The sequence below is a fragment of the Chelonoidis abingdonii genome, chromosome 1 (assembly GCF_003597395.2).
Source record: "Chelonoidis abingdonii isolate Lonesome George chromosome 1, CheloAbing_2.0, whole genome shotgun sequence".
In the NCBI taxonomy this organism is placed as follows: Eukaryota; Metazoa; Chordata; order Testudines; family Testudinidae; genus Chelonoidis; species Chelonoidis abingdonii.
In genome coordinates this window covers 201769626-201797227 of record NC_133769.1, presented here as the reverse complement: position 1 = coordinate 201797227, position 27602 = coordinate 201769626, and the positions used below count along the sequence as shown (strand labels likewise).

The 27602-nt window shown below is 41.2% G+C and overlaps 1 protein-coding gene across 1 annotated transcript; it reads right to left on the bottom strand.

Moving 5' to 3' along the window:
- Positions 1-502: 502 nt before the first annotated feature.
- IL10RB (interleukin 10 receptor subunit beta) lies at positions 503-25475 on the bottom strand. Its single transcript, XM_032773676.2, has 7 exons — positions 25313-25475; positions 18879-19002; positions 17371-17528; positions 13389-13555; positions 11074-11224; positions 8917-9074; positions 503-1881 (listed from the first exon to the last, which is right to left on the bottom strand). Exons 1-7 carry the CDS (start codon positions 25359-25361, stop codon positions 1609-1611), a joined length of 1080 nt encoding a protein of 359 aa, XP_032629567.1. The 5' UTR covers positions 25362-25475; the 3' UTR covers positions 503-1608.
- Positions 25476-27602: the final 2127 nt, after the last annotated feature.

Genomic DNA, 27602 nt, shown 5'->3' with positions numbered 1-27602 from the left:
TTCCTACAGGTAGGCTCCTTTTTATATATTGAAAAGTAAATAGTGAAAATAGATCTCTCTTCTTTTTAAATTACTGCTCCACGTAGGCACCTGTCAACAGAACTAAAAAACTGCTGCTATTGGAGACAATGTCAAACAAATCCTGTCTATCAACAAGCTATCTCCCTCCAACCTCCTGCAATTAGCTTAGCTGAAGGAGTAGTATGAAAGCAGGGAAAAGGGAGAGGGGCTACAACGGTGCATAACAGTCCCATGTGACTTTCTTCCTTGCTAGCTGTAGAAGGTTGACTCTCTTTCATAATGAGTACAGTGAATGTTGCATGAATCAGACACTTTTGTAACTACATATTTGATGCAAAAGTGTTCCTGCAACAAAATGCCTTTCTTTAATGAAAACGCCTTTCTTACCTTCCTCCATTTTCTCAATATTTTGTCCATTAATATTTTAAAAAGAGACAAAGAATTTTTTTTCCAATAATACATTTGTATATTAAGCACACTATCATGTGATTTGTTGAAAAAATATCAATTTTATTTATTTTTTGTATATTCTTTCTGAATTAGTTCTCCAAAAGATGCACATTTATCCTATCCCTATAATAAAAACAAAAATTAGGGCAATTAATTTTGCCACCTACATAACAAATTATGTTTTATACATAATATACTCATAGCAATCCACTTTTGCTGAGGAAAAATTTGACATTTTTCAGAAATCTAATACAGTATGTTCAGATAACTTTGCAGCACTTGAAAGATTTGTTTCTATTAAAGTAAAACCAAATTATATGCCCAATATTATTTTTCTTAGCTCATGCAGCAACTCTCCTCTTTTTATGTACACAGCAATATAGCCTAGCTGCTGACCATTTCTGAACAGAGTATTAAGTTATATGGTCTAGCAGATTTATGGAGGTTAGTTTAATATTTAATCCTATTTCCTGGAAAGTCTTCCCATTGACTTCAGTGATTTTGGATTAGGCTCAATGTGATTTGCTTAAGAACTAGGGGCAGATCCTTAAAGAGTGTAAACTGTCAAAGCTCCACTGCCCCACTGTAAACCTATGATGAAGTATGGCCCATAACTAATTTTTCACATTTAAAACATATTGACATTGTTTGCTACTATTTTATTAAAGTGGTACCTATCAAGAAAAATGTCGTAATTTTAGTGTCATGTATAAATTAAATATAAAATATTAATCTACTCACTACTAGTCAGACTTGAAGCCAACCACTAAAACAAAATACAAAGATTTTCATACTAAAATCAGTTAAATCTAAAAGTTTTCTTGTAAAGGAAAAGTTTCCTTTGAAAACTATGCTGTGCTGGTCATAATTCTGATTAACTTTAATAATATTCAATAAAATAAAAATAATGAATTATATATTTAATACTTACATTACAAGAAGCACCGTATTATAGTGCAATATAATTCGTGACACAGGTTATAAATCAGTCATTAAAAACGAGTGGCTAAAAATTGCATCCCACTTCAGGAGTCGTTTAAACTAATGTTTCTCAGAGTTGAAAAATAAATATGATTGACAAAATTCTCTTTACACATTTTAAATCTGGAATTTTACCAAGTGCTTGCTGCTGCATTCTCAATATAAAGTCGTATTTAATTGTCTATTTGGGTACCTGTTTTCAGCCTGAATCAGGTATAAGACTGAACTTGGTCCCTTTTCAAAAGCTGAAACTTTTTCTGCAATAGAACTCTCTTCTTGGGAGTCCTGAAGCTGCTCCTTTCTGTTGCTTGTCTCATCACTACAGTTTTCAGATTCTTCTGAAATGACAGTTAACTTATCAAAGGAGTGATCCTCTTCCGGTGAATGTGGCGAAAGAAACTGCGAACTGTAGGAAGGCTTGCTCAAAAACTGGAAGAAAAGAGGAGAAATAAGAATCAAACTGTGCTTGTTCCTCTTTACAGCATCAGTTAATTTTCTCAGCAGTCTTTAAAGACCTTGCACTGGTGACTCACTGTCTTAGGCCTCATCGACACTAGAAAAGGTCTAGCTATGCTGGCAAACCCTCCTAGACACAGCTTATGCTGGTAAAAGAGTGCTTTCATCTATGTGGCTTATACCGGTTCTCTGAATGGACTTTTTTGCAAGTATAACTGCATCTATGCTAGAGCATTTGCTGGTATAACTTTGGTGGTTGGGGTAGGGGCAAATAATTGCACCCCTGATCATAAAAAAAAATAAAAAAATAACTGGAGGTATACCTATCTCCTAGAACTGGAAGGGATCTTAAAAGGTCATTGAGTCCAGCCCCCTGCCTTCACTAGCAGGACTGAGTACTGATTTTTGCCCCAGATCTTTAAGTGGCCCCCTCAAGGATTGAGCTTACAACCCTGTGTTTGGCAGACCAATGCTCAAACCACTGGGCTCTCCCTTCCCCCCAATAAGAGCTATGCCACCAAAAATTTTAAGTGTAGATCACTTTAAAGTGTATCTGTTAATTTTTACTTGCTATTCAACATGCATTGGACAACCTCTCCTCCAATGTGACCTAATCAGATTCTCTTTAATCTTGCTATTGATACATAACAATGCTCATTCAAGAAGCAATTGGTACTCCAATGCACTGAAAGAATTCTCTCTGGATTAACACCACAGTAACAAAATATAGAAATGATTATTACCACTTTTAATACATCCTTGTAAAAAATTCTGATGGAATCTATATCAAAGTGAATCACATTAATCGTGAATTATTACTCACATGAGGGTTAAATGCAGTGCAGAGCCAAACCAACATTTTTCCTTTAAGTAATTTAAACATTTGTGAGAACTGTACAATGATGATAAAAGAAAAGTGTTGTCTGTCCTATTAACCTCTCTGGAGTTTCCAGCAAAAATTTATTTGACTTTTAAACCATGGGCATAGTTGGGGGGTGGGGTGCTACTCCCCGAAACTGCAAGCCTCAGGCAGGCATGGAATCCCCCCGCACCGCCGCATGCGTGGCCCCACTGGCCTGACTGGAGCTACCCCCCTGCATATATGCCTATATTTTAAATTCACATAATCTAGGCAACTACTATTTTGCTGATCTCTCAAACTGTTGCTCAAACAGTTTGCAAAAACAAATACTATCTACAGAAATGTGGTTGATTAGAATAAAATAATTAAGACAAATAGAACTATTTACTGTGTGTATTAGGCTATTGTGACAGAATGTACCTGTGTTCACACCTTGCATACTATTGTAATGATCTTTGTACAAATTATGCCTTGTGAGGTATAATTTAAAAACTCATAATTCGCTGATCAAAAACATCACAGCAAAATGGATGTAGCAGCATTATATGTGAAGTTATAAACATAAGTTGAGAGACCATGACTAAAATGTATGTTTTCCAGAGAAGTCTGAGGAGTGGCCCAATAAGTTCCTCAGAGACAAAGGGCAAGTAGACGCCTCAGTCAGGTGTAAACAAAGCTGATGGACCATTACTTGCTAAGTGGCCATTCTTTGGCAGGAGCAAAAAAAATCTACATCTTAGCAAAGAAACAACATGGAGTTCCCTTTCACTCAGACTGCCTGTCTCCTTACTCCCAGCTGGAAATGCTTCTCAAAGAGGGGATAGGACTATAAAAAGAAGGGGCAAATACCCCAAATGGCCCCCTTCCTCTCTCTCTTTCAGACCATCAAGCACTGCACCAGGAGGGACAAAGGAAGCAGCCATTGAACTGGAGAAGGGTCCTGACCTAAGCAGTTTGCTGAAGAGGATTACTGAAAGCATGTGATGAGAAAACCTTGCTTTGAATTCAATAGTTAAGTTAGGCACCAGTTGCATTTTATCTTTATTTTTCTTGTAACCATTTCTGATTTTCATGTCTCATTACTTGTACTCACTTAAAATCTCTTTTTGTAGTTAACAAACTTGTTTTATTGTTTTATCTAATCCAGTGTGTTTAAATTGAAGTGTCTGGGAAACTCCATTTTGGGCAACAAGATGTGTGCATATCATTTCTAGTAATAAAATCATGGACTTTATATAAACTTGCATTGTCCAGGAGAGGGCTGGGCAGTACAGGACATACATTTCAGAGCGAAAATCTAATACTGGGGTGTTTTGGGGTACCCTGCAGTATAGCCAAGGCTGGTAAGAGCCAAGGTGTGTCTGGTTGGCTGAAGCACATACACAGACGTAGCTGGGAGTGACTTTCATGCTGGCGGCTGTTTGTGAGCAGTCCAGGCTGGAGGCTACAGCCGCAAAGCAATGTAAAGGGGACCTCAGGTTAGAGGGCAGGGATGATACTGCTACTCCTTAGTCTGGTTTGTACCCTGGTATGTCACAGCTACGTGTACACTTAAACCACTAGAGAGGCACCGTTGCAGCTGTACTGCTGTAGTGCTTCAGTGTAGACACTCCCTAGTGACAGGAGGTGTTCTCTTATTGCTGTACTTAATCCACTTCCCTGAGAAGTGGTAGTGCTGTCTATGCTGGGGTTAGGTTGGTCTCATTATGTCGCTCAGGGGGTTAGATTTTTCACACCCCGAGTGAGGTATCTGGGTTGACCTAACTTTTTAACATAGACCTGCCCTAAGTATAGACATAGTGTAAACAATAGAAGTCTGAAGAGAGACTCAAACAATAGACCTTAGGAGGTGTGAATTGCCCCGTTCAGCTCAGGGAGGTGTTAAATTAAATGTCCAGTAAAGATGATTTAAATGTCAAGATTACTTTCTCAAGTAAAGGAGAGGGAGGATCACAGATCTATATAATTTAGTGTGAATGATGTCTCATCTTGACACCACAAGTGGGTGGGATTTGGGAGATATAACAATTCCCCTCCACACAAACCGTAATCAAGAGGCAGCCAAGCTTAAAGGTCCCTGTAGAATTCAGAGTGAAATAATCATATACTGAACACTTTTTCAGTCTGGTAAGAACAACAGTTCATTTTAGCAATTCACATGGGCAGAGTTTATTTGGGTGTGATGCTTAGTAGGGTACCACTCCTTTTCCCCCCCCAATCTGACACACCTGTTACTCTCCCTTAATATTTAAGAGTTTCAGAGATATCTTACACCTTCACATAAACAACAGAAGTGAATGTTACTCATTTTTGTCAGGGAACATGACCAGCCTTTTGTTAAGCAGAGAGCAGTTTGAATGAGTTACACGGTATCAGAATCTGCATGAAAAAACTGGAGGTTACACAGAATATTATGGATGTTAAGCAAATCATCTTATTGCTGCGCTGTTCTTATGTCCTTCATTTTGGCTTATTTAACCCTCAACTGGAGTTCTAAAATGAAATATTGGAGGTAGTTCTCAATGGTTCCTCTTCCCCGCCCCTCAAAGTAAAATAAAATAAAATTACGTTACCCCTCCCAAACTCTACATTTTAGGATGCATTTTGTTATATTTTCCTACAAACGTCTAGCACAATCAAAATTTTAAGGGTCTTCTCTTCACAAAATACATATCTAACCTCCTTTAACTTTAAGGGGCATTGGTGTATTCTGAGGGGGGAAAGATCACCTGAAATGGAATTATGTATTTCTTCTCAATATTTACAGATTTCTTACACATACTTGCACTGAACATGGGTATTTTCAACTCACAAAGGGGCAAGGCCCTCCTCCAAGCTGGGACACATATTGCATATTAACTTGTTTTTAAAAATGAAGTGACTAGGGAGCAGATGAGGCAAAACATGATTACAAACTTCTTAGAAACATAAAGCACTACTTAAACATATGTCTTCTCCCTTCATTCTGGACTGTCTAAATCAGTGGTTTTCATCCTGTGGTCTGTGGACCTCTGGGGTTCCGCAAACTATGGCTAAGGGGACTGCAAAAGGTGACTACAAAAATAAAATTTCAGATCCCAGAAAAGGCATTCTGTTTTTCTGATCAATCAAAATTACCTGAATATCCCCACCTGCCATCAAACCCCGGAAGCGCTGTCGTTACCACTGAAGCCCAGTTTATTGCCTTTTCTCACACTGTGTCAAATGCTGTGCTAAGCACAGGCAACATTTATAATTGAATTCTGCACAGTCAGTTTTCAGTCTAAGACTTCTATGGTAGGGGTCTACAGACCACAGGTTGAATTTCCAAAGGGGTCTGCACCTTAATTTGAAATTTTTTAGGGTTCCGCTAATGAAAAAACCTTGAAAACCACTGGTCTAAATGGTACTTGGCTGTAATATTAAACCAACCACAAGAGGCCAGCCTTAGGTTAAAATTTAGAATAAAATCCACATGGCTTCTGTTTTGCATTCTTAACAGTCCTGAATAGAATGTATTTACTTATTTATTGAATTTAGGAATTGGGGGGCAGGTTGAAGAAAACATGCAAAACAAAAACATCCAGTTTCTAAAGCATCCACATAATTGGTAAAACAAGGTTTTATATCATCACCATATGTGTAAATGACAAAAACAAACAAACAAACAAAACCTACAAAAGATAAGCCTGGGAGCTTAAATTCATAACTTTGCTAGAAACTAAAAATCATGGACTGAATAGAGACACAGGATTTATGGTTTATTAAAATAATATAACCCACTAACAACTCCTCCAACTGCCCTTCTCCCCCTCTTTCTTTCCCTCATCACTGGAGGTGGGTTAATGGGCCACTTCACCTTGAACAGTCCCTTGAAATGTGTGTCAACTATTTACGCTAGATCAGGGGTCGGCAACCTTTCAGAAGTGCTGTGCCGAGTCTTCATTTATTCACTCTAATTTAAGGTTTCGCATGCCAGTAATACATTTTAACTTTTTTAGAAGGTCTCTTTCTATAAGTCTATAATATATAACTAAACTATTGTTGTATGTAAAGCAAATAAGGTTTTTAAAATATTGAAGAAGCTTCATTTAAAACTAAATTAAAATGCTGAGCCCTCGGACTGGTGGCCAGGACCCGGGCAGCGTGAGTGCCACTGAAAATCAGCTCGCGTGCCGCCTTCAGCACCCTTGCCATAGGTTGCCTACCCCTGCGCTAGACAATCTGTTCCATCTTGTATTTAGCTGTGACACAGAGTATATTCCCCAGACCTGAAGAAAAGCTCTTGAAGCTCGAAAGCTTGTCTCTATCACCCACAGAAGTTGGTCCAATAAAAGATATTACCTCACCCACCGTGTCTCAGTGATATGGCTGAGCTTTTGAATGCTTCCTTTACAGCATTCTGTTAGACCATACCAGATGGGCAAGATTTCATCATTTACTAAAGAGCAACACTACTCTTACTCATGCTGAGTAGTGCCACAGAAATCAACAGAAACAGACGACGGAGTAAGGTACTTGGTTATGCCTATACTAACAGAGTATATGCTGGCATAGCCCCCTTGATGCAGCATACACTGACAGAAGAAGTTCTACCAGTATAAGAAAACCACATCCCCAAACAAGGTTAGTTGTGCTGTTAGAAGCCCTGTTCTGTTAGCACAGTTGCATTTACATGGGGGGAGGACTGCCAGCATAGCTATGTCACTATGGTGTGTGGTTTTGTCACACCCCTGACCTACTCAGCTATGTCAGTACAAATTTAAATTGTAGCCCAGTCCCTATGCAGTGTGGGAGAAGGTTGTGGAATGAAGCCAACTAAATGCTGAATTGGTTCAAGTCACATTACACCACTATTTACACTCACTTGAACTACTGCTCAGTCCAAAGTCTTATGGCAGCAGATTAATCAACTTTTGCAGTTGATTAAGGGTTTGAAATGGCAGTCAACCACATAAGCAGTTTATGACAAATGAAACTAAAGTAACCAAAGGTGACATAGCTTATGCAGATCGTACCATATAGCTGCTAAGACTCATATCTATTATTTTGCAACATATATACTACACCTGGGTTCTTTTAGCTTGTGCGCTTAATAACCAGCATTACCCCATACATTCACTTCAGGCAAAACCCATGTAACTCTAACACAGCTAGTTAACAGGTTTTAGAGTGGCAGCTGTGTTAGTCTATATCCGCAAAAAGAACAGGACTACTTGTGGCACCTTAGAGACTAACAAATTTATTTGAGCATAAGCTTTCGTGAGATACAGTCCACTTCATCAGATGCATGTAGTGGAAAATACAGTAGGAAGATATATATATTTACACAGAGAACATGAAACAATGGGTGTTACCATACACACTCTAACGAGAGTGATCAGTTAAGGTGAACTATTAGCAGCAGGAGAGAAATGTCCCTCTGCCATGTACATTGGCCAAACCGGACAGTCTCTACGTAAAAGAATAAATGGACACAAATCAGATGTCAAGAATTATAACATTCAAAAACCAGTTGGAGAACACTTCAGTCTCCCTGATCACTCGATTACAGACCTAAAAGTTGCAATATTACAACAAAAAACTAAACAGACTCCAACGAGAGACGGCTGAATTGGAATTAATTTGCAAAATGGACACCATTAAATTAGGTTTGAATAGTAACTGGGAGTGGATGGGTCATTACACAAAGTAAAACTATTTCCCCATGTTTATTTCCCTGCCTTACTGTTCTTCACACCTTTCTGTCAACTGCTGCAAATGAACCATTTTGATTACCACTACAAAAAGTTTCTCTCTCTCCTACTAGTAATAGCTCACCTTAACTGATCACTCTCGTTAGAGTATGTATGGTAACACCCATTGTTTCATGTTCTCTGTGTATATATATTATAGATAGATAATCTTCCTACTGTATTTTCCACTGCATGCATCCGATTAAGTGGGCTGTAGCCCACGAAAGCTCATACTCAAATAAATTTGTTAGTCTCTAAGGTGCCACAAGTACTCCTGTTTTTTTTTTTACAGCTAGTTAACTATGCAAGTGCATGTGTAAGAATGAGGAACTGCTGTCAGAAGGTTCACATGCATTAATCAGAAGAGTTGCAAGCTTTTCTGGGGTCTTTGACAGACAAGAGGCTCTCCTGGAAGAATAAAAATAGACAAACCTCCTTCAGATGTTGTGGAAAAGAATATGTAGGGCAGAAGACATATCTGGCCTGTCGATATATATATGAAAAGATAAAGAAACAGGCAGGAACTGATACTAGAACAACCAACGTTGATACTAGAAGAACAGTGAGAATTATCCATACTGGAGTTACACCTGCAAGAGACAAGAAAAGAAATTCCTCTTAACCTGATTATTCTTTATTATTATTTTGAATATACAATTTTCAGAATTTAATTCTTGTAAGTGAATAAAATATTTTTTCCTCCACTTTTTCATATTAGCAACTACTTTGGTAAATGAACAAATACTTATTTTTGTTCCCAAATGGAAGAATGTCTCAACTTTGTTTTTACTTCAACCACTCATGACATTCTTACTAGGTAAGTTTAACCTATGGCCATGATATGTAAACATTTATAGAAAGAAAAAAATTCTTGGTAAATGGGGGGAGGGAGAAACCAGGGTAACAACATGTAAGCTCCCAGTATACTTATTTCTGGATGCTTCAAACCAGACCACTGAATTCTGTTTCTCTCTAAAGGAAAAAATGAAATAATGGTAACAAAAATGACAACTAATTTGGAGGTGGTGGTAGTCCAAAATTCCTTAACTTCCAAAATACTGTGTCTTCTAAAGCTTGGTTTCATGGGGGTTGTCACAGCATGTGATACGAATACAGATCAAGGTATCACTTTAAAGCTGTCTATGATTGTTAAGCAGCTGCTTACTAATTAGTCTGGGACTGCACTCTTCCTTTTAAATTGAAACACAAAGCTCTCTTTTAAGAGGAGGCCACCTGGGTGATGGTGGCTATTGCCACCATAAATAGCTATTCCATAGATAGCTATTGAGATGGAGTGGTTGGAAATTGGAGTGTTCAGCCAGTTTCCACTGTGAGGTTCGTGCTACAAAAAATGAAAGACTGGAATATGGATTAGGCAATACAGATGTTACATTGGAGACTTTTTTACGATTGGCACTTACTGGTATAGTTGCATAAAAATAAAATATTTAAACAAAGTAGTTTTTTATATTGAGAGTTGAAAATAATGGAAGCTTTGGATTGCACCCAGACAAAAACATCTTAGGTAAAATCTTAGTCCCACTGGAGACAATGGCAACACTTCCATTGACTTCCGTGGGATCAGGATTTCACTCCTTTGGAAGATGTACCTTGACTAATAAATTACATGCTTTTTGTAACCATGAAGACAACCAATTATCTGGCATGCTTCCCTAGTTAAAGATTTTAAACATGAGAACAGAAAAAGAAAGCATGACTGAGCTCTAGCCATTTTTTAAAAAAAAGATTTCAACAATGTAATTCTGTTACAAAATGTAAACAGAATCAGATTTTGCAATGCAGGGCCAAATTCTACTCTCCGCAGAGGTGAAAGTAAGCCAGTCCAGTCCTCAGCGGCAGGAGCTCTGGACCCTTTAAATCCTTGCCCCAGCCCTGCAAAGCTCGGGGTTCCCCCTGGCAGCCGGAGCCCTGGGCACTTTAATTTGCCCCTGAGCCCCGGGGGGCTCCCAGGCACCTCTTCACCTGGGAGCCCCTGGTTGATTTAAAGGCCCTGGGTCTCCTAGCCACAGCTGGTGTCCCAGGACCTTTAAATCTTGAGAGGCCACGCCTCTTCTGGACGAGGCCACGCCCCTTCCAGACTCCAGCAGTACTGGTAAGTTCTGAAATTACTTTCACCCCTGACTCTCCCCTATACCTGTGGAAGCCAAAGGGTTCACAAACAAACATAAATTGGCTTATGGGTAGAGGACGTTTACGCCTGTGCAGAAGGGCCAGCACAAGAACTATGCAACACTTAAATTGCACTTAAGTCTTGCTTTGAAGGGCTTTAGGGGTGCACATGCCTCATATGGGTTCGCCGCAGGGGAGTACATTTAATGTGTTGTGTATCTTATTATTTGGAGTTATAAGAGACTGAATTGAAGCTCTCCTATTTTCTGGCATGAAGGTTTCAATTTTTTCGCAAATTAGAGATACACTTGGATATCACAGTGAACAACACAGAAGTACCAAAACATTTCTGAAGGTTTACATGCATGCTTTTGTTTCTTTTACATCAATCAATGAGTGTCTTACAGTGGTTCATAATTAATCAGCATGTTTATAATGTACTGGTGCATTAGCTATTACCATTATCAGTTGTCCTATCACAGAACTCTTCACTCAGCTTTCCTGTTTTGTTCCATTCAGGAATAACTGCTTGAACTTGAAGGCAATATATTGTCCAAGGGTCCAAACCAGATAATATTTCTGAGTTATATTTAGTATCTGTGGTTATAACCTATATCGAAGAAAAATACAGAAAATTCAAAGGCAAATTCAAGTTTCAATAAATTATCAAATTACAGCACTAGTTTTTAATTAGAACTCCATTTAGTAGACTTTGCATTTGTAGCTGCACTATGGATTGGATTTACACAATATCTAGTTCTTGAAAAAAGTGAAAGTTTCAAATATCAATTGTTAAAACAGTTTTGTAATTTTCTGTATTACTTACTTGACAAGAATCAAAGAAAAGTTTCCTTTTAAGAATCACTTAAAAAGGACACTACAAATATTAAAATTAATCAGCTCTCTTCAAATTCCTTTTTCTATTTTAAAAATCCTATTGATGGTGAAAATAATCACCTTCCAAAACAAGAGCTGTAACAGCATTGAAATCCTAGCTCCTAAGCTGGTTGACCCAACAACAGGAAGTGGGCTCTAAGTTTCTTGTGATCAGACTTACTGGTAGTCTCCTTCCACTATGCCATAAAATAATTTTTCAGGAGACATACTGTAACAGAAAGAGGGACTCTAAAGCTATTATATAAATGTGCACAGAATTCTAAGTAGCAGTATTTTTTTTAAAAAATCATGCAACTAACAAAACCAAACAAGTATTCCATGCAGCATGCTCTATTTAGGGTTACATATGAAGACCACTCATACTTTAGCTAATGTAGAATGTGGCACACTGCCTACTTAAAACAGCTGATCAATAAGTACTTTGTGTGCGGTTGTTCACAGCACAGACTTTTTATCTTATTCTGGATATGTTTAATGGTATTGGTTTTAAGAGTATAAATCTTTATATGGTTAAGGAGGTGCTACCAAAAGAGATTGCCTCTCTCCCTATGCAACATCACATTAGGTGACACCAGTTAAAAGTGGTGTTACTTATAGACATGGCTTACAGTAAACTAGGATACATTTTTTTTTTGGTGGGTATTAGGAGACTTGGTTGCTGTGAGGGAATAAATATACTTGAACAAACTATCCAAGTACTAACTTAAAAAAAAAAAAAAGATCCCATTGTTTGTCACTTCTTGGAAGCCTCTTTAATCACTGAGGGAATCTCCCAGGTTTGCATTTGAGTACTGGAACCAGAGTATTCTTAGTGAAATCTCTTTTTGGGTAACTTGCTTCCTTGGCAGTTTGCCGAAGGTTGCTTGACCAGGTATGGACTCACTGACTTTCCCTGCAGAATAACATTCTCTTTTCCCCCTCTTCCTCCATTATTTGTGAGCTCGGGCTAATAAGGTGTTAGGGATGAGAAGATTCCTATATTTCTGGAACTGAATATTAAGTACTAGACTGGGAATTGTGAAGGATATCTAATATGAATCAGAATAATAGCTGCACCAAAGTCTTCATGTATAAAAATTTCCTGTGTTGCACAGAGATCTAGTATATTCCCATTGATATTGATAGAAATTTCTGTCTTTCTTGATCAAAAGCAGCATTCTATGACACTATAATTAACCTATTATTGCATATAGTGTGGTAGAGTCTTTGGGGCTGTGGAACATGCTCACCTCTGAGAGAGAATGTCTGTCTGGCTTAGCGGAGGGTGACCATAATGGAAGTGAAAGAGTAAATAGATTATGTCTGATGATAGTGAAGATGGTAGCTGGAAAGAGGAGAGAGACTGACCCTATGGCAGCAGCCATGTTAAGCATCCAAAATCCAGTCTTTTTTTCAAGCCAGTATTGTACAATAGATCATTCTAGCAAAGCTGTTTGAATCACATATGATTTGGTTGTGGAGCAGCTATTCATCATATCCCTAGATATTACCTATACAGGCACTTCTAAGTTGCATTTGTTTTTTTGTGCAGTGTGCATAGGTACTGTTGTGATGACTGCAGTATATACCATTGAAAAAATAAAAACATTGATACATAAAAGGAGTAAAACCTCCTAATTTAATAACTATTTCTAACTACGGAAGGATAATGTATGCCTATTTAGTAGGTGGTTACTCATTCCCTCTGTCAGTTTGCTACTGAATGCAAGTTGTGACAATTATAAGTTGCTGATATCACTAACTTTCAGAGATCTTGTTTTTGCTTCAGCAATATTATGTCTCAGAACATTATCAATATCGTATTATACCTAGAAATGCCTGTTCAAAGCTGCAGATGTAAAGCAGAGTTACACAAGAGTCAGTTGAACAAAAGTTACCTCTTCACTATTGCCTTTTTTCCAGTATAGCACTCTGTAAACCCAAGAGCCATAATATTTATTTAAAGGCCACACATGTGACTCTTGTACAGCGACAGGGCCTGTGAAATCTACATGCAAAGATCCGGATTCAGATTTCACTTTTACATCAGGTGGTCCAATGATTGCTAAATGAGAAGAGAGGAGAAAAAAAAAAAACACAAAAATACAATCGCTCAATGTATTCTCAGACTGATATTTTTATATGGCATACAGCACTATACCTAATCACTATCATAATCTTATTTACTTGAAGAAAACTCTTTCACCTCAAAGAATCAAGGATAAATAAACTCTTCATTCACAAATGTGTCATAAAATGAATTTGTCTTTACACTTAAACAGACTATCTTCCATTGCTATATACAGTATAATTATAGCTGTGTTGGTCCCGACCACAGAAGTTGGTCCAAGAAAAGATATTACCTTACCCACTCGTCTCATTTAAATAGAAGGCACTTTTGCTGTCTGTGCCTCCTCCACTCACTAAGCCACCCTCAGTTCTATCTTACCAGCTGCTTTCACTAGTGGAAGAGGTAAGAATACTAAAGGAACCCACTCTCAGGGCATCTTGTTGCCTGCATTTCCCCACTGAGCTGCAGCTCAGAGACGTCAGACTTCATTGAGGAAACTTTCTGGTGAAGTGTTTTTATTGCTCTCTTCACTGCAACTCATTTGAGAAACTGCAACTCTTGAATTGCTTCTGAATTTATTCTTAATTCTTTTTTTACATCAAAGGATATATTGTTATATTTTGAAACTGGCTCCTTTTACTGTATTTTTGTTCCACTAAATAACTTAGTTTAGTGAGTACTTTAGTCCTCAGCTAGGTTGTGTCTACAATGAACTTTCATAAACTCTACCAGTGTTCCACCTGTACCAGGTTGTAAAAATGCCGATGGTCAGTTTATACAAGCACTCCAACCATTGCTACCAGTAGTGAAGTTACACCAGGGCCAGAGCATCAGTGGGAGATTTTAAGAAACAGCTCAATGAAGGCAAGGCTTTGCATTTTTCCAGAAATTCAAACTAGTTATTAAAACACTTCTGGCTGTGGCAGGCTTGGCTACTTGGTAGTTCCAACTGGTTTTAAACTGGTTTAAAGTTATGGAAAAATTTCCCCATGGGTGTCTCTGATGTTCCAAGGCTGCACCTACATATTAGGTACTTTCCCAACAACAACAACAACTCTGTTGGTGATAATAGTGATGGAAACTGTAAGACACACATATGATATACCTGGCTAGGTGCTCTGAGCAGGATTAAACAATACTGTAGTAAAAATGACACAGTGATTAAGAGTCCTATCTACATTGCAGATTTCACCAGTGTTGCCAGGTCTTCTTCCTCAATTAGTTTTATACAGAGATTCTTTAGTCCAATTATAAATTGGCTTTTGAAGGTCAGTGTTGCTTAGAAGTTAACTCTTTCCTTGAAATGTGAATCAAAATCCTGTTTTCAATGCAATTCTTTATAAAACTCTGACTTGTTAATGGTTTTGTTCTCTGATATGGGGGTCCTGCAAAGTACTTCTGATTCTTCTGGCTTTACCCTAACTCGCATAGTATTTGTTAAATACTTCAATTTTCTATATTGTAGTACAACTTTTCTGTTTGGCCAGTTTTAATTCTCTCCAAGTTACACTTTTGAAAAAAGACAAACCCCAAAAATATGTGCTCATTTTCCAAATTTCTTTTTGTTCCTTAGGTATTATATTTGAACTACTGTATGCAACTAATCTTCCCCTTGTAACCATTTTCAGATTTCCTATAGAGTAACTGGTAATATGTCTTTTGTCCTACTGTGAGGGATTTTTCTCAATGAATACTTGAAACTCATCAGTGCTCTGAAGTCTTTTAAAAAAACTCCTTCAAGAGTCAGTGCATGGATATTGGAGTGAGTTTACAGAGAGATGTCCAAGTGAAGAGATCAAAGAGCAAAGGCCACAACATCTTATGAATTTAATATGGAAAAATTATGTCAAACATTGTCCTGGTATAAACAACAATTGCATTGGGAAAATGAGACCAGAAACAAACTCTGAAAACCAAGGACTAGAAAGGTTAAACTTTAAGTAAATCCAAGCCAAGCCAGAGAAGAAGGGAAAACTAAGAATTGTTTCTAGAGGTAGAGAAACCAAAGAGGCCTCTTGCGTAGCTTCCCATTGACATCTGTGCAGTGGAGAAATGGAAGTTTTGGGTAGTAGACAAAATTGTGTTTGCTAATGGATGAAATAACTTTAAGAATGCATTGACAAAGATCCTGCTCCCCACAAACTCAGACAACAGCACACAGCCCAAGATCTCTGCCATAAGAAAGTGTTGCAGTGCCAAGTTCTACCACCTTTCACATAAGACAGCAAACATCAAACATGGTACCTTCAAAATGATTTTTTTTTTTAATTGAAGAGTAAACTTTTTCCCCTTGAACATATCCAAATATAGGATGCGGGGAGGAGGAGAGGAGGGTTAATTCCCCCCTCCCTCGCTTAGTGACAAGAAAGTAGCTGAACTGATTTAAATTGTAGGAAGTTAGAATCCTTGGATATAAAGCACTCTTGCTCTAAAAATTTGTATGCAATATTTTTTAGGGGGCAAAATATATATATGTGTTAAAATCCCTCAAAAGATGTCTCAGAATGGAAGAAAAGTCAGTGATGACCTATACATACTTTTGATCTTACTACATTTTCTGTACTCCTGGGGGAATTCTGCATCATTTCATGTGTGCATAATTAATAAGCCATGCATATTTTTAATTTTTTTGCGTAGAAAAAGGCTTCTGCCAGAAAGTTGCTGCACTTCTGCCTTTTGCCTACCAGAAGGCGCTGTGGCAACAGAACAAAGCAGCAGTTTCCAGCCAGTTAGGGAGAAGAAAGAGCCTGCCTTCTTCACAGCACCTGTCAGGCCAGGCCAGGAGATATGGGGAGACAGACAGTATCGGGCTGCTGCGGGGGGGGAAATCACACAGGGGCTCATAAGAGCTGGTGAGGGAAGACAGACTGGGGCAGGGGCTGAATGGGAGTGGAGGCACAGAGCCACAGTGGGAAGGGAAGTGCAGGGCCACATAGGCACAGGAGGGTGGCTGGGTGGGGGAACAGAGACACAGGGTGACAGGGAGGGGGGTGCAGGGCCACATGGGGATGGAGGGAGGAGGTGTCCAAGTGGGGGTGTAGGGACACATGGACAGAGGGTACGACGACATATGGGGGTGCAGGGAAACATGTGGAAAGGGGTAGATGTGCCTGACTGAATGGGAGAGGCTAGGGATCAGCCAGGGTCTGCATGGAGGAAGCTCCCTAACAATCCCTCCCTGCCCGTCTCCCCACCCAAATCTGTTCCATACTTTTCCCACCCACACCCAACAGCCCTCCAAGTTCACACCCAGGCTCCTGCCCAGCAATTACTTCCCTCTCTCTCAGTGTCTCCATTACCCCTAACTCCCCCAAGCCTTTGCACTGCTACTGAGGGGTGCAAGAAATACATTTCTGTATTGCAGTTTAAATGAATTATTACTCTAAGTTCTGTATTAATATGCCTAGTAAGGAATCTATTTGCCAAAAGACATTTCCTAAATCTTTGGATGTCTATATTCTTACAGACATACTTGCTGACAGGTATTTTGAAATAAATGACCAAAAATAATTGAAACTTCTGTTATTTTGACAAATACAATATGCAGAATTTGAAAATATTGTAAGCAGAACGTTTAATTTTTTGGTGCAGAATTCCCCCAGGAGTATTTCTGAGAGCAACTCTCCTCTTCCCAAAAAGAATACCAAATAGGACTCGGATATTTCATACTTTACTTAAAAAAAAATTGGTAAATTTAAAACAAACAATCTGTATTTTAATATCGCTACTTATTCAGATTAATTGCAATTTTACTTAATTAACAGTTCGCTATTAGTGGGCAAAAGTTTTCCGTGTAGGGGAAGCCTTACTGTCATCGAGTGGCTTAAAGATGATGTTCACCCAGCCTGATTTTTCGTTCTCCGATTCAGCCCTGACTCGCAAGGTGTATTCTCCATATACAGGCAGAGAAGAGAAGTCACACTCCGTGATGACAATGTTCACACACATATTCCTGTTATAGAGACTGCTGTATAGGAGGCAAAAGAATTGCATCTGAGTCATATATTAGGAACAAGAAAATATCCTTCATTTCAGAGAAGCAGGTAAGTGGCAGTACTCACTCACCATGTATTAACATTGCTAATTACTAGTCAGGCAAAAATCATTAGCTGAAAAAAATAAGAACATTGATATATCTATTACACATACTTATATATAGGCATTAGACACTTGTAACATCTATTAGGATAGTCTATTATTACTTTATGATTAAGGTAGAGATTAAGGTGACCATTCAGCAAAAAGCACACTGTTGCTCTGACTTGGCACCTGCAAATCCTGATTGAGCACACAGAAAATGCCTGATACCATAGCCAAGTTCAACTATGCCTGAATTTTCAGTCTAATTCTCACCCTTCCTTTGGATAGGCCTTATACTCTCCTAATCTTTCACTATATGCCCAGGTCTTGAATGGGTACTAGTTAATATGTGGAATGTTACATCTGTTTTGTACTTAGAGCCCACTCTGGAATAGGAGCTTGGTATCCTGGCAGTTTGGGGGTCCCACACATCCCTCGTACCTTCTCCCCGCTGACTGACATAGCAGACATGCTTACTTTATGTTCTACATCATTTTAGAGGCCCTTTCTCAGCAGGCACCTGACTGTCTGCCATTCCCCCTCCCTAAGGTCCTACTCTTTCTTTGCCAAGAAATGACCCTTTTGATTCATTGGGATAATTTGCTGTCTGGATTTTGTTCAGCTACTGAAGCAGCCAGTGATCTAATACTAGACTAGGGGAGTCCTCAGCCTTCTTTAGAGTGCTCCCCACAAAATCCTTCTCCTCCCAGACAAAGACCAATCTGGAGAGAAAATATGGGAAAAATTCCTGACAAAATGAGGCCTCTGAGTAAGCTGCTGAGAACCTCTGCTTTTGAGCACAGAGGCAGCAGACAGGGGAACATTCTTGCTGCACTTCACTAGCCATGTCTGTAGAGGGCCCTGACAAACAGATTGCTCTGGGGGAAAAAGTGGAACCTGTTGCCTGCATTAGAAATTGGAAAACATGGAAGAATGCATTAGTACTAAGCCTGTTGAAGTAGTAGTTTCCTATGACAGAGAATGTTAATGTACATGTAGCTGACTATTGACTGTGTTTCCCACACCAGATGAATATGTGACAAACTAATGAATATTAAAAACTATAAAGCATGCCCTTTAATAGGTATCTAGCTCAGGAGAAGGTGTCTTATGTGCATAAACCAAAAGAAAGGTCTATGTCTTGGGGAAAAAAAAGTCACAACAACACAATACCATAAACTGTAAGTTTATCTAAGACATCTTGCAAAGGTAAAGACACAAAGCTCCTTAAACCTACCTTATAGACTCGACCGTATAAGTAATATTTTCTTTGTGAACAGTAGGTGGATCCCACTGTAGAGTGCTTTTCAAGTTAACGGAATTAATTGTTACATTTTTTGGTTCTGGCACTATTCCAAACGCTGAAAAACAAAAACCACTGTAATATATGTTCTTTCAATGACTAAAGTAACAAATAACCCTTTTTAAAAACTGGAACGAGACTAGAAGTATTGCTGGAATATACACATACTGTACTGCTAAGCTAACTACTAGTTTCCCTGACTACTGAGTTTTGATCATTTTGATTCTTTACAGATGAGTCAGAAATTATACCAGCCAAGACAGCTACAGAGCACGGCTCTTACTGTTGTGCTTCAGAGCTGATTTCATTTTATGTCACAAGAGAGAAACCAAATAATGCGTATGCTCTTTAAGAAAAAAAAACTAATTAGCAATGTTATGTGCATATTTTAGATGTAAAGATGCATGACACTAATGTGTGAGAAGTACACATCCTCACAAGACAGAAACTAAATTTTAACACAGGAACTCCATTTCAAGTACAGAATTTACTTCCTCAAATGTGACCTCTTCCTGTACCCATAAAATTTCAGTCAGGATGTCCATTAAATTAGAAGAAAACGTGACATACATATGATTTGGATCTAGAATTTTAGAATTAAAGAAATTCTGGCATTTTACTTTCCTCCTTGCCAAATGAGCTTGTGAGGTGAAATCCTGGCCTAATTAAAGTCAATGGAGGAAGTGAGAACAGGATTTCATCTGCGGCCATCAAGATGTTTCCTGATCTGCTTCATACTGAGGATATGTTTATGCTATGGAGACTATACTGGCATAGACCCATATTGCAGATGCAGTCCACACCAACAGAAAGAATTTTTCTGTCAGTGTAGGACCACCACCTACTTGGAAGCCATTAGCTGTGTTCATGGAAGCAGTCTTGTTGTGTCTATACCAGGGGATTTGTTACCTATGTAAAGAAATTCTGGCATTTTACTTTCCTCCTTGCCAAATGAGCTTGTGAGGTGAAATCCTGGCCTAATTAAAGTCAATGGAGGAAGTGAGAACAGGATTTCATCTGCGGCCATCAAGATGTTTCCTGATCTGCTTCATACTGAGGATATGTTTATGCTATGGAGACTATACTGGCATAGACCCATATTGCAGATGCAGTCCACACCAACAGAAAGAATTTTTCTGTCAGTGTAGGACCACCACCTACTTGGAAGCCATTAGCTGTGTTCATGGAAGCAGTCTTGTTGTGTCTATACCAGGGGATTTGTTACCTATGTTGGTCGGGGTGTGAATTTTCACACCCCTGAACAATGTAGCTATGCCAACATAACTTTTCAGTGTAAACCAAGATGAAGCTACTGTAAATGGACCAAGTTCAAAACTCTGTCTCTCTGTCCCAGGTTAGCAGTGCTGTAGAGATGTTATGCTCAACCATTAGAAATAGGAAGGTAAGGACTCCCATACTCTCTAGAACATCCTCTGTGGCCAACTCAAGAGTGCCACTGACTGGCTCCAAATGTAGTCACATCCAGTCCCCTATGGGCCATCTCCGCTAGGGCCTTGTTGAACTAATTACTAATTTTTCAGCAATGGTGCAGCTGCACCAATGCTTCCAAAGGGCATAAGGTCCAGTATAGACAATTGTTTTTCACCCCATTTCATTTTCAGAGCTCTACACCATTGCTGAAGAACTGGAAAGAAATGTCCAATTTCCTAGTGTAGAAAATAATCTAAGAAAATAATCAGTTGCAGACAACATGAGGTAACATTGTTTTGGCAAAGCAGCCTTCTAGCTGGCTCAAGCAGCTTCCATTGTACCTCATTTTCTCCAAAGGGGCTACACAACTCTCCACACTCACAATTTCAACACAACATAAATAAAAGTGACCTGGAAAGGGAAATGGCTTTGTACCCCTTTTCATTTCTTTATGATGTATAAAGAGGTGTGTAAGATTTCTGTTTAAAAAAAGTTCTGCTTGGTGCTTTCTCCACCTCTCCTAAAAACCAGATCTGGTCTGTCTGACTGGTGAACTAATTAAAAAACAACATCAAAGGAGACAAGAGCCTCAGCTCTCAGCAATTCAGAAGAGCAGGGATTTTAGACTATTTGAAGTTTTAATTTTTATCATCTATTTGACTCAACTACCAAATGAGCCCTTCATTAAAATTTCATCACCCCCATCTTCATCTAAGATGGGAAAGTTCACAACAAGCATCTTCACAAATGTCCTCCAGCAAAACCATAAAAGGAAAAACTTGACAAGCTTGTTATCTGCAATGTAAAAACAAATAGGAAACAAACAAATAACAATTTAATTTGTGAAATAAAATGGTCCTCCCAAAATATCCCTAAAGTTTCAGGCTCAGATCCATTTAAAAAGAAATTCCTTTTCAGATCACTTTTAAGACTTTATATGATAGTCTTTTGCTACAAGCGCAGGCCCAGATTTTCAGCTGTTGTAAATTGCGGTAGCTCTATCTGGCCATAGTATAAATGTTGTGTTAAAATGTTTGTTGTTCAAATTTCATTTAAAATATAAATATCAGCTTCAGTACTTGCTATTTTCTTCAGTTGCTGCATAGAATCTGGGATGTTTCAGTTATACAAACATATTCCCCCTAGACAAATCATATGGTCTTTGTCTGATTGAAGCACTTAGATCTCCAGGGTGGGCAAATAACAGCCTGTGAGCCACATCCAGCCCATCAGACCTTTAAATATGGCCCTCGAGGTCCTGCTAGGGAGCGGGGTCAGGAGTTTGCCTTGCTCCGCACATGCTGTGGCTTCGGACAGCTCCCAGAAGCCACGGTATGCTCCCCCCAGCTCCTATGTGTAGGGGCAGCCAGGGGACTCCACACGCTGCCCCCACCCCAAGTGCTGGCACTGCAATGGGACCTTCAAGTGTGGCGCCTGCAGATGAGGCAGCACACAGAGCCACCTGGACACGCCTCCACATAAGAGCTGAACGGGGGACATGCTGCTGCTTCCGGGAGCTGGTTAATGTAAGCAGCGCCCTGAGTCTGCATCCCTGACCTCCTCCCGTGCCCCACCCTCCTGCCCTGATCCCACTCCCACCCTTTGAACCCCTCTGTTCCAGCCCAGAGCACCCTCTTGCACCCCAAACCCCTCATCCCCAGCCCCACCCCAGAGCCTCCCCCTCCAGCCAGAGCCAGAGCCTTCCTCGGCCCCCGCCCCAAACCCTGGCCAGAAGCCCCTCACCGCGCCGCAACCACTTAGCCCTAGCCTGGAGTCCCCTCCCCCGCCTCATTTCTGGCCTCACCCTGGAATCCACACCCCCAGCCCAGAGCCCCTCCCACACCCAACCCACTGTCCCCTCCCATACCCTGAACCCCTCTGCTCCACCCCCAGCCCCCTCTTAGACCCCAAACTGCGCATCACTGGGACCACCCCAGAGCCCACACCTCCAGCCAGAGCCCTCACCTCCTCCCAAAACCCACCCCTCAATTTTGCGAGTGTTCATGGCTCACCATACAATTTCCATACCCAGATGTGGCCCTCATGCCAAAAAGTTTGCCCACCCCTGATCTGGTCGGTTAACTCTTTGTTCATAGTCTTTTGATTTCAATAGAATTATACCCATGCAACTGAGAGGAAAATCTGACTCTTAATATTTAATTAATACCAAAGATCAGCCAAAGACCATTCTCTTTCCCTAATCATACATCTTATAAACAAGATATTAGACTGCAGCAATATTTAAACTCTAGAGTAAATGTACACTAGACTGATATTTTGAAAATGAAAAGGTTCTGAGTTGGCCAAGTGGCCCCAGCACAAGGGTTTTAAAGATAGGGATTTCTCAGATCTGGGCCTTTGGGAAGTCCTGAGAATCAAGCAACTCAGCAGAGTTCTGGGGAGGTCAGGAATGAAAACAACTTTACACTTAATTGCAAGAATCAGTGAACTCCTGATTCCGCTGCAATAGCCGATGCATACAACATAGGCACGATTTTTTTTTCTGACCATTGTCTGCTTTTTTCAATTGGTAGCACTGAGCAGAGGGTCAGGGGTATGACAGGAGTAAGCAAGATACGATAAGTAATTCTTCCACTCTATTGAGTGCTGATAAGGCCTCAGCTGGAGTAATGGGTCCAGTTCTGGGCACCACATTTCAGGAAAGTGGACAAATTGGAGAAAGTCTGGAGGAGAGCAACAAAAATGATTAAAAGTCTAGAAAACATGACCTATGAAGAAACATTGAACAAAACTGGGCTTAGTCTGGAAAAGAGAAGACTGAGGGGGGACCTGATAAGAGTTTTCAAGTACATAAAAGGTTGTTACAAAGAGGAGGCAGGCCAGGGGCCCATGGCCCCATCACTTTTAAAAGTGGGAGGCTATGCCCTCCCCCTTTTTACTGGCCATAAGGATGAACGTGGGGAGGGGAGAAAAGAGGTGGATAGGAGCGAGTAGGGGCTGGGTTTTTAGGAGGATGAGGTGGTGTGGGGGTGGAGCCATGGTTCGGGCACTGATGGTCCCGTATTTTTAGGGAGCTTCCGCTGCTCCTGGGAGGAGAGTGAAAAACTGTTCTTCTTACCGTCTGAGGACAGGAGAAGCAGCAATGGGCTTAAATTGCAGTAAGGGCGGTTTGAGTTGGACATTAGGAAAAACTTCCTGTCAGGGTGGTTAAGCCCTGGAATAAATTGCCTAGGGAGGCTGTGGACTCATTACAGCAGGTTAGACAAACACCTGTCAAGAATGGTCTACTTATTACTTAGCCGCAAGTGCACGGGACTGGACTAGATGACCTGTTGAGGTCCCTTCCAGTCCTACATTTCTATGGTTCTGTCATAAGTAGATAGGTAAGGGTTAATTTTCTTTTACCTGTAAAGGGTGAACAAAGGGAACCAAACACCTGACCAGAGGACCAATCAGAAAACTGGATTTTTTAAAAGTCAGGGGGGGAACTGGAAACTCGGGGTCTTTTGTTTCTCCCGGCTGTGGAGTGAAACAGCTTTTCTTCTAACTCCAATCTTTCTTTATAACTTTCGTCTACCAAAGTGTGAGTACAAAGGCCACAAGGCAATAGGCTGTTATTATGCTTTGTTTCTGTATTTACATGTGTGTTGTTTGCTGGACTGGTTTAACCCATTGGCTCTCTTTAAATCAGACTGTTTATTCCTATTTTCTTATAAGCCATCATCCCCTATGGATCTCTTAATTGCAGTGTTTAATTTATCGCTATATTTTTCTTTTTTTTTCTTTTTTTTATATATAAGGTTTTCTTTTTAAGACTTGGGTTGAGTTTTCTCTCTGGGTAGAATTAAGGTACAAGGGGAGGAGATTCTCTTGTGTTAAATCTTACGGAGGGGCTCGGCAGTCACCAGCGAAGTGGTGGGAGGGAAAGAGTAGCATTAACTTCTGTTCCTGGTTTGAGGCTTGCTAAAGTGGGGACAGAAAAGGAGACAGGTTTTTCTTGGTATTGTGATGTAAAAGATTAATATGCACTCCAGTTATGCCAGAGAGCAACGTCTGAGGGGGGAGAAAGGAGGAGGAAGGGAGTATTTCCGCTTGCCGGATAGAGACTCCACTTGGGTCTTGGGGGGTCCGCCAGGGGAAGTTTGGGGAGACAGAAAGAGGAGGTGTCCCAAGGAAGGTTTTGGGGGAACCGACGAGGGGGCGTCGAAACCATTTTGGTTCGCACATGGACAAACTTTCGGGGAATAGGTGGCAGCGAGATAACAGATCCAAACTGGGTAAAAGCTTGGGGGAGTTCATAGGTAAGTCAACCCAGATTTTGGACGCTAAGGTCCAGATTTGAGACAGACGTTTATCCACAGGTTCTGATAATCATCCCCTTTGGAGAACTACCCACCAACCCCCTCAACTCCCGTATGCCAGGAGGCAAATTGGGGAATCTGTCACTGTCGGTGCTGGATGGTTCAGCAACCAGGTTGGAGCTATGGGACAGAAGAAACATGCCTTGCCTCAAGCGCCGCTTAGCGGAAGGACATCAGGCTTGGCCATGGCTGTGAGAGAGGAAAGCCTGAGATACGTGTTTGCAAAAACATCAAGTTAAGGACACGAGACACAGTGTGTGATCAGACACACTGAGAGGCGCGGTGTGGGGTGTGGGGTGAGGGGGGGGAGGCGGGATTGCATCAAGTTCTCCCCTGGATCTAAACCGATCTAATTACGCTCCCTCAAACCCCTCCTCCCAACGCTCTTTGCGGGGCTGCCTACAGATCACGTGCCAAGGGTTTGGCTGCTGGCACAGAGCCCCGCCTGGGGGCCAAGCCCCTCCCAGCCTGCCCCGGGGCTCTGCAGCCCGCCTCCTCCCCGGCCCCGCCACTGGGGGCTCCCTTGAGAACTGGGCGCTGGCGGGGAAAGTGCCGGAGCCCCGCGGGGAAGTAGCCAGGCGCCCCCCCGGCCTCCCTACCGCCCCCGGCACTCACCCGAGCAGAGAAGGCAACCGGCCACCAGCGCCAGGAAACGCCGGGCCATGGCCAGGGGCTCGGGGTCGCCCTGGCTGCCCGCGGGCTGCGGCAGGAGCGCCCGCCTGGCCTCTGGCCAGCGGAGACCTCCAGCTCGCCGCCCCACAGCGCTTTCCCAGCCCGGCACCTGGTCCCGCCTCCGGCCCGGCTCTGCCCGCCTCTCCTCTGCTTCCTGCAGGTGAACTCCGTCCCCTGTGCGGCGAGCTGGGAGGAAACGCGCCGCCCACTGCGCTCGCAACCGCCCCCGCAGCAGCCGGGCCCTGCGCCTTGCAGAGCAGAAGCAGCGGGGCTCAAGCTGGGGCAAGGCGAAAGCTCCGGGGGGCGGAGGCGTTTGCTGGCAGCTCCCTGTATCCCGCGGGGGGCAGGAGGACAAACCAATCCCCCGCCAGCTGCAGGCGGACAGAGCGCCCAGGCCCCGGGAGGGAGAGACCCAGCGCCGAGATCATTCGAGTTCCCCGACTAGGTGTAAATCGATCTGTTTGCCTCTCCCCTTCTTATCCACCCACGAGCTCGTTCTCCTGGTGTGGCTTTCCTGTCCTACCTTCTTCGTGTATTGTGGCAAAGGTGGCTGGCGGGAGTTTACAAGAAAAAGGCGCCGTTTGGTACTGCAGCTTTGTAACTCTTACTGTACCGCTTTGTAACTACCTGTTGTATCAAGCACCACAGTATCAAAGAGAAACGCTCCCTTTTTCCATTTATCCACCCCTGGAACAAATCATGCTGGGGCAAAAGCCGTTGGTTGATAAAGGGGAAATATAATTCTCTTTATGAGTATAGTATATTTTTCTGGGACCATCTGTCCTCTTTGGGATTTTTATATACATTTACTATGACAATCTTACCTACTGCACATACATATAAAAATCTCTTAACAATCATACATTTGTAGCTATTCCCAATGCGTCAAACCCTGTTTAGGTACAGAGCATCTTCAGCTGCCATTGAAATCAATAGAGTTAACAATGCTCAGCACATACACAAGTATATGTCTAGATCAGTGTACCCATAGGGGTACACAGAGATCTTCCACAGGCTTTATCAACTCATCAAGATAATTTGCCAAGTTTTACAACAAACTGCATAAAAAGCACTAGCAAAGCCAGTACAAACTAAAATTTCATACAGACAATGACTTGTTTATACTGCTCTATAGACGATGTACAATATTTATATTTCAATTGATTTATTTTATAATTATATAGTAATAATTAAAACATAAGCAATTTTTCAGTAATAGTGGGCTGTGACACTTTTTTGTATTTTATGCCTGATTTTGTAAGCAAGTAGTTTTTAAGTGATGTGAAACTTGGATATGCAAGACCAATCAGGCGCCTGAAAGGGGTACAGTAGTCTTGAAAGGTTGAGAACCACTGATTTAGATACTCCCCATCACTATAGTACCTGAGTGCCTTGCAAACTTTAGATCATCTTCACAGCACCCCAGCGATCTAGAGAAATATTATCCCCACTTGACAGAGGAGGAACAGAAGTACGGGGACATTAAAGGCCTGATTAGATATAAGGAGTCCCATCACTTCAGTCTTCTCAGGCCAGGTCTACACTACACATTTACTTTGGTGTAACTACATCACTCTGAGGTGTGAAACCTATGTCGTCTGGAGAAATTCTTACTATAGGACAATGGAACCAATTGCTTCAGGAAGTTGTGGAAGCTCCTTTGCTGGAGGTTTTCAAAAGGAGGCTGGATCTATCATAGAATCATAGAAGGTTAGGGTTGGAAGAAACCTCCGGAGGTCATCTAGACGAACCCTCTGTTCAAAGCAGGACCAACACCAACTAAATTATCCCAGCCAGGGCTTGTCAGGCCGGGCCCTAAAAAACCTCCTCTAAGGATGGAGATTCCACCACCTCCCTAGGTAACCCATTCCAGTGCTTCACCACCCTTCTAGTGAAATAGTGTTTCCTAATATCCAAGCTAGACCTCCCCCACTGCAACTTGAGACCATTGCTCCTTGTTGTGTCATCTGCCATCACTGAGAACAGCCAAGCTCCATCCTCTTTGAAACCCCCCTTCAGGTAGTTGAAGGCTGCTATCAAATCCCAACTCACTCTTCTCTTCCGCAGACTAAACAAGCCAAGTTCCCTCAGCCTCTCCTTGTAAGTCATGTGCCCCAGCCCCCTGATCATTTTCGTTGCCATCCACTGGACTCTCTCCAATTTGTCCACATCCTGTCTGTAGTGGGAGGCCCAAAACTGGATGCAATACTCCAGATGTGGCCTCACCAGTGCC

What these genes read in the sequence shown, in the direction of transcription:
- IL10RB (XM_032773676.2), bottom strand. Translation starts at nt 25,361, where the DNA reads ATGGCCCGGCGTTTCCTGGCGCTGGTGGCCGGTTGCCTTCTCTGCTCG. An exon ending in TGATAGGACAACTGATAATG is followed by an intron (nt 9,075 to 11,073) that starts GTAATAGCTAAT and finishes TGTCTCTTGCAG; the next exon opens with GTGTAACTCCAGTATGGATA. An exon ending in TTCCACAACATCTGAAGGAG is followed by an intron (nt 1,882 to 8,916) that starts GTTTGTCTATTT and finishes CTTTTCTTCCAG; the next exon opens with TTTTTGAGCAAGCCTTCCTA.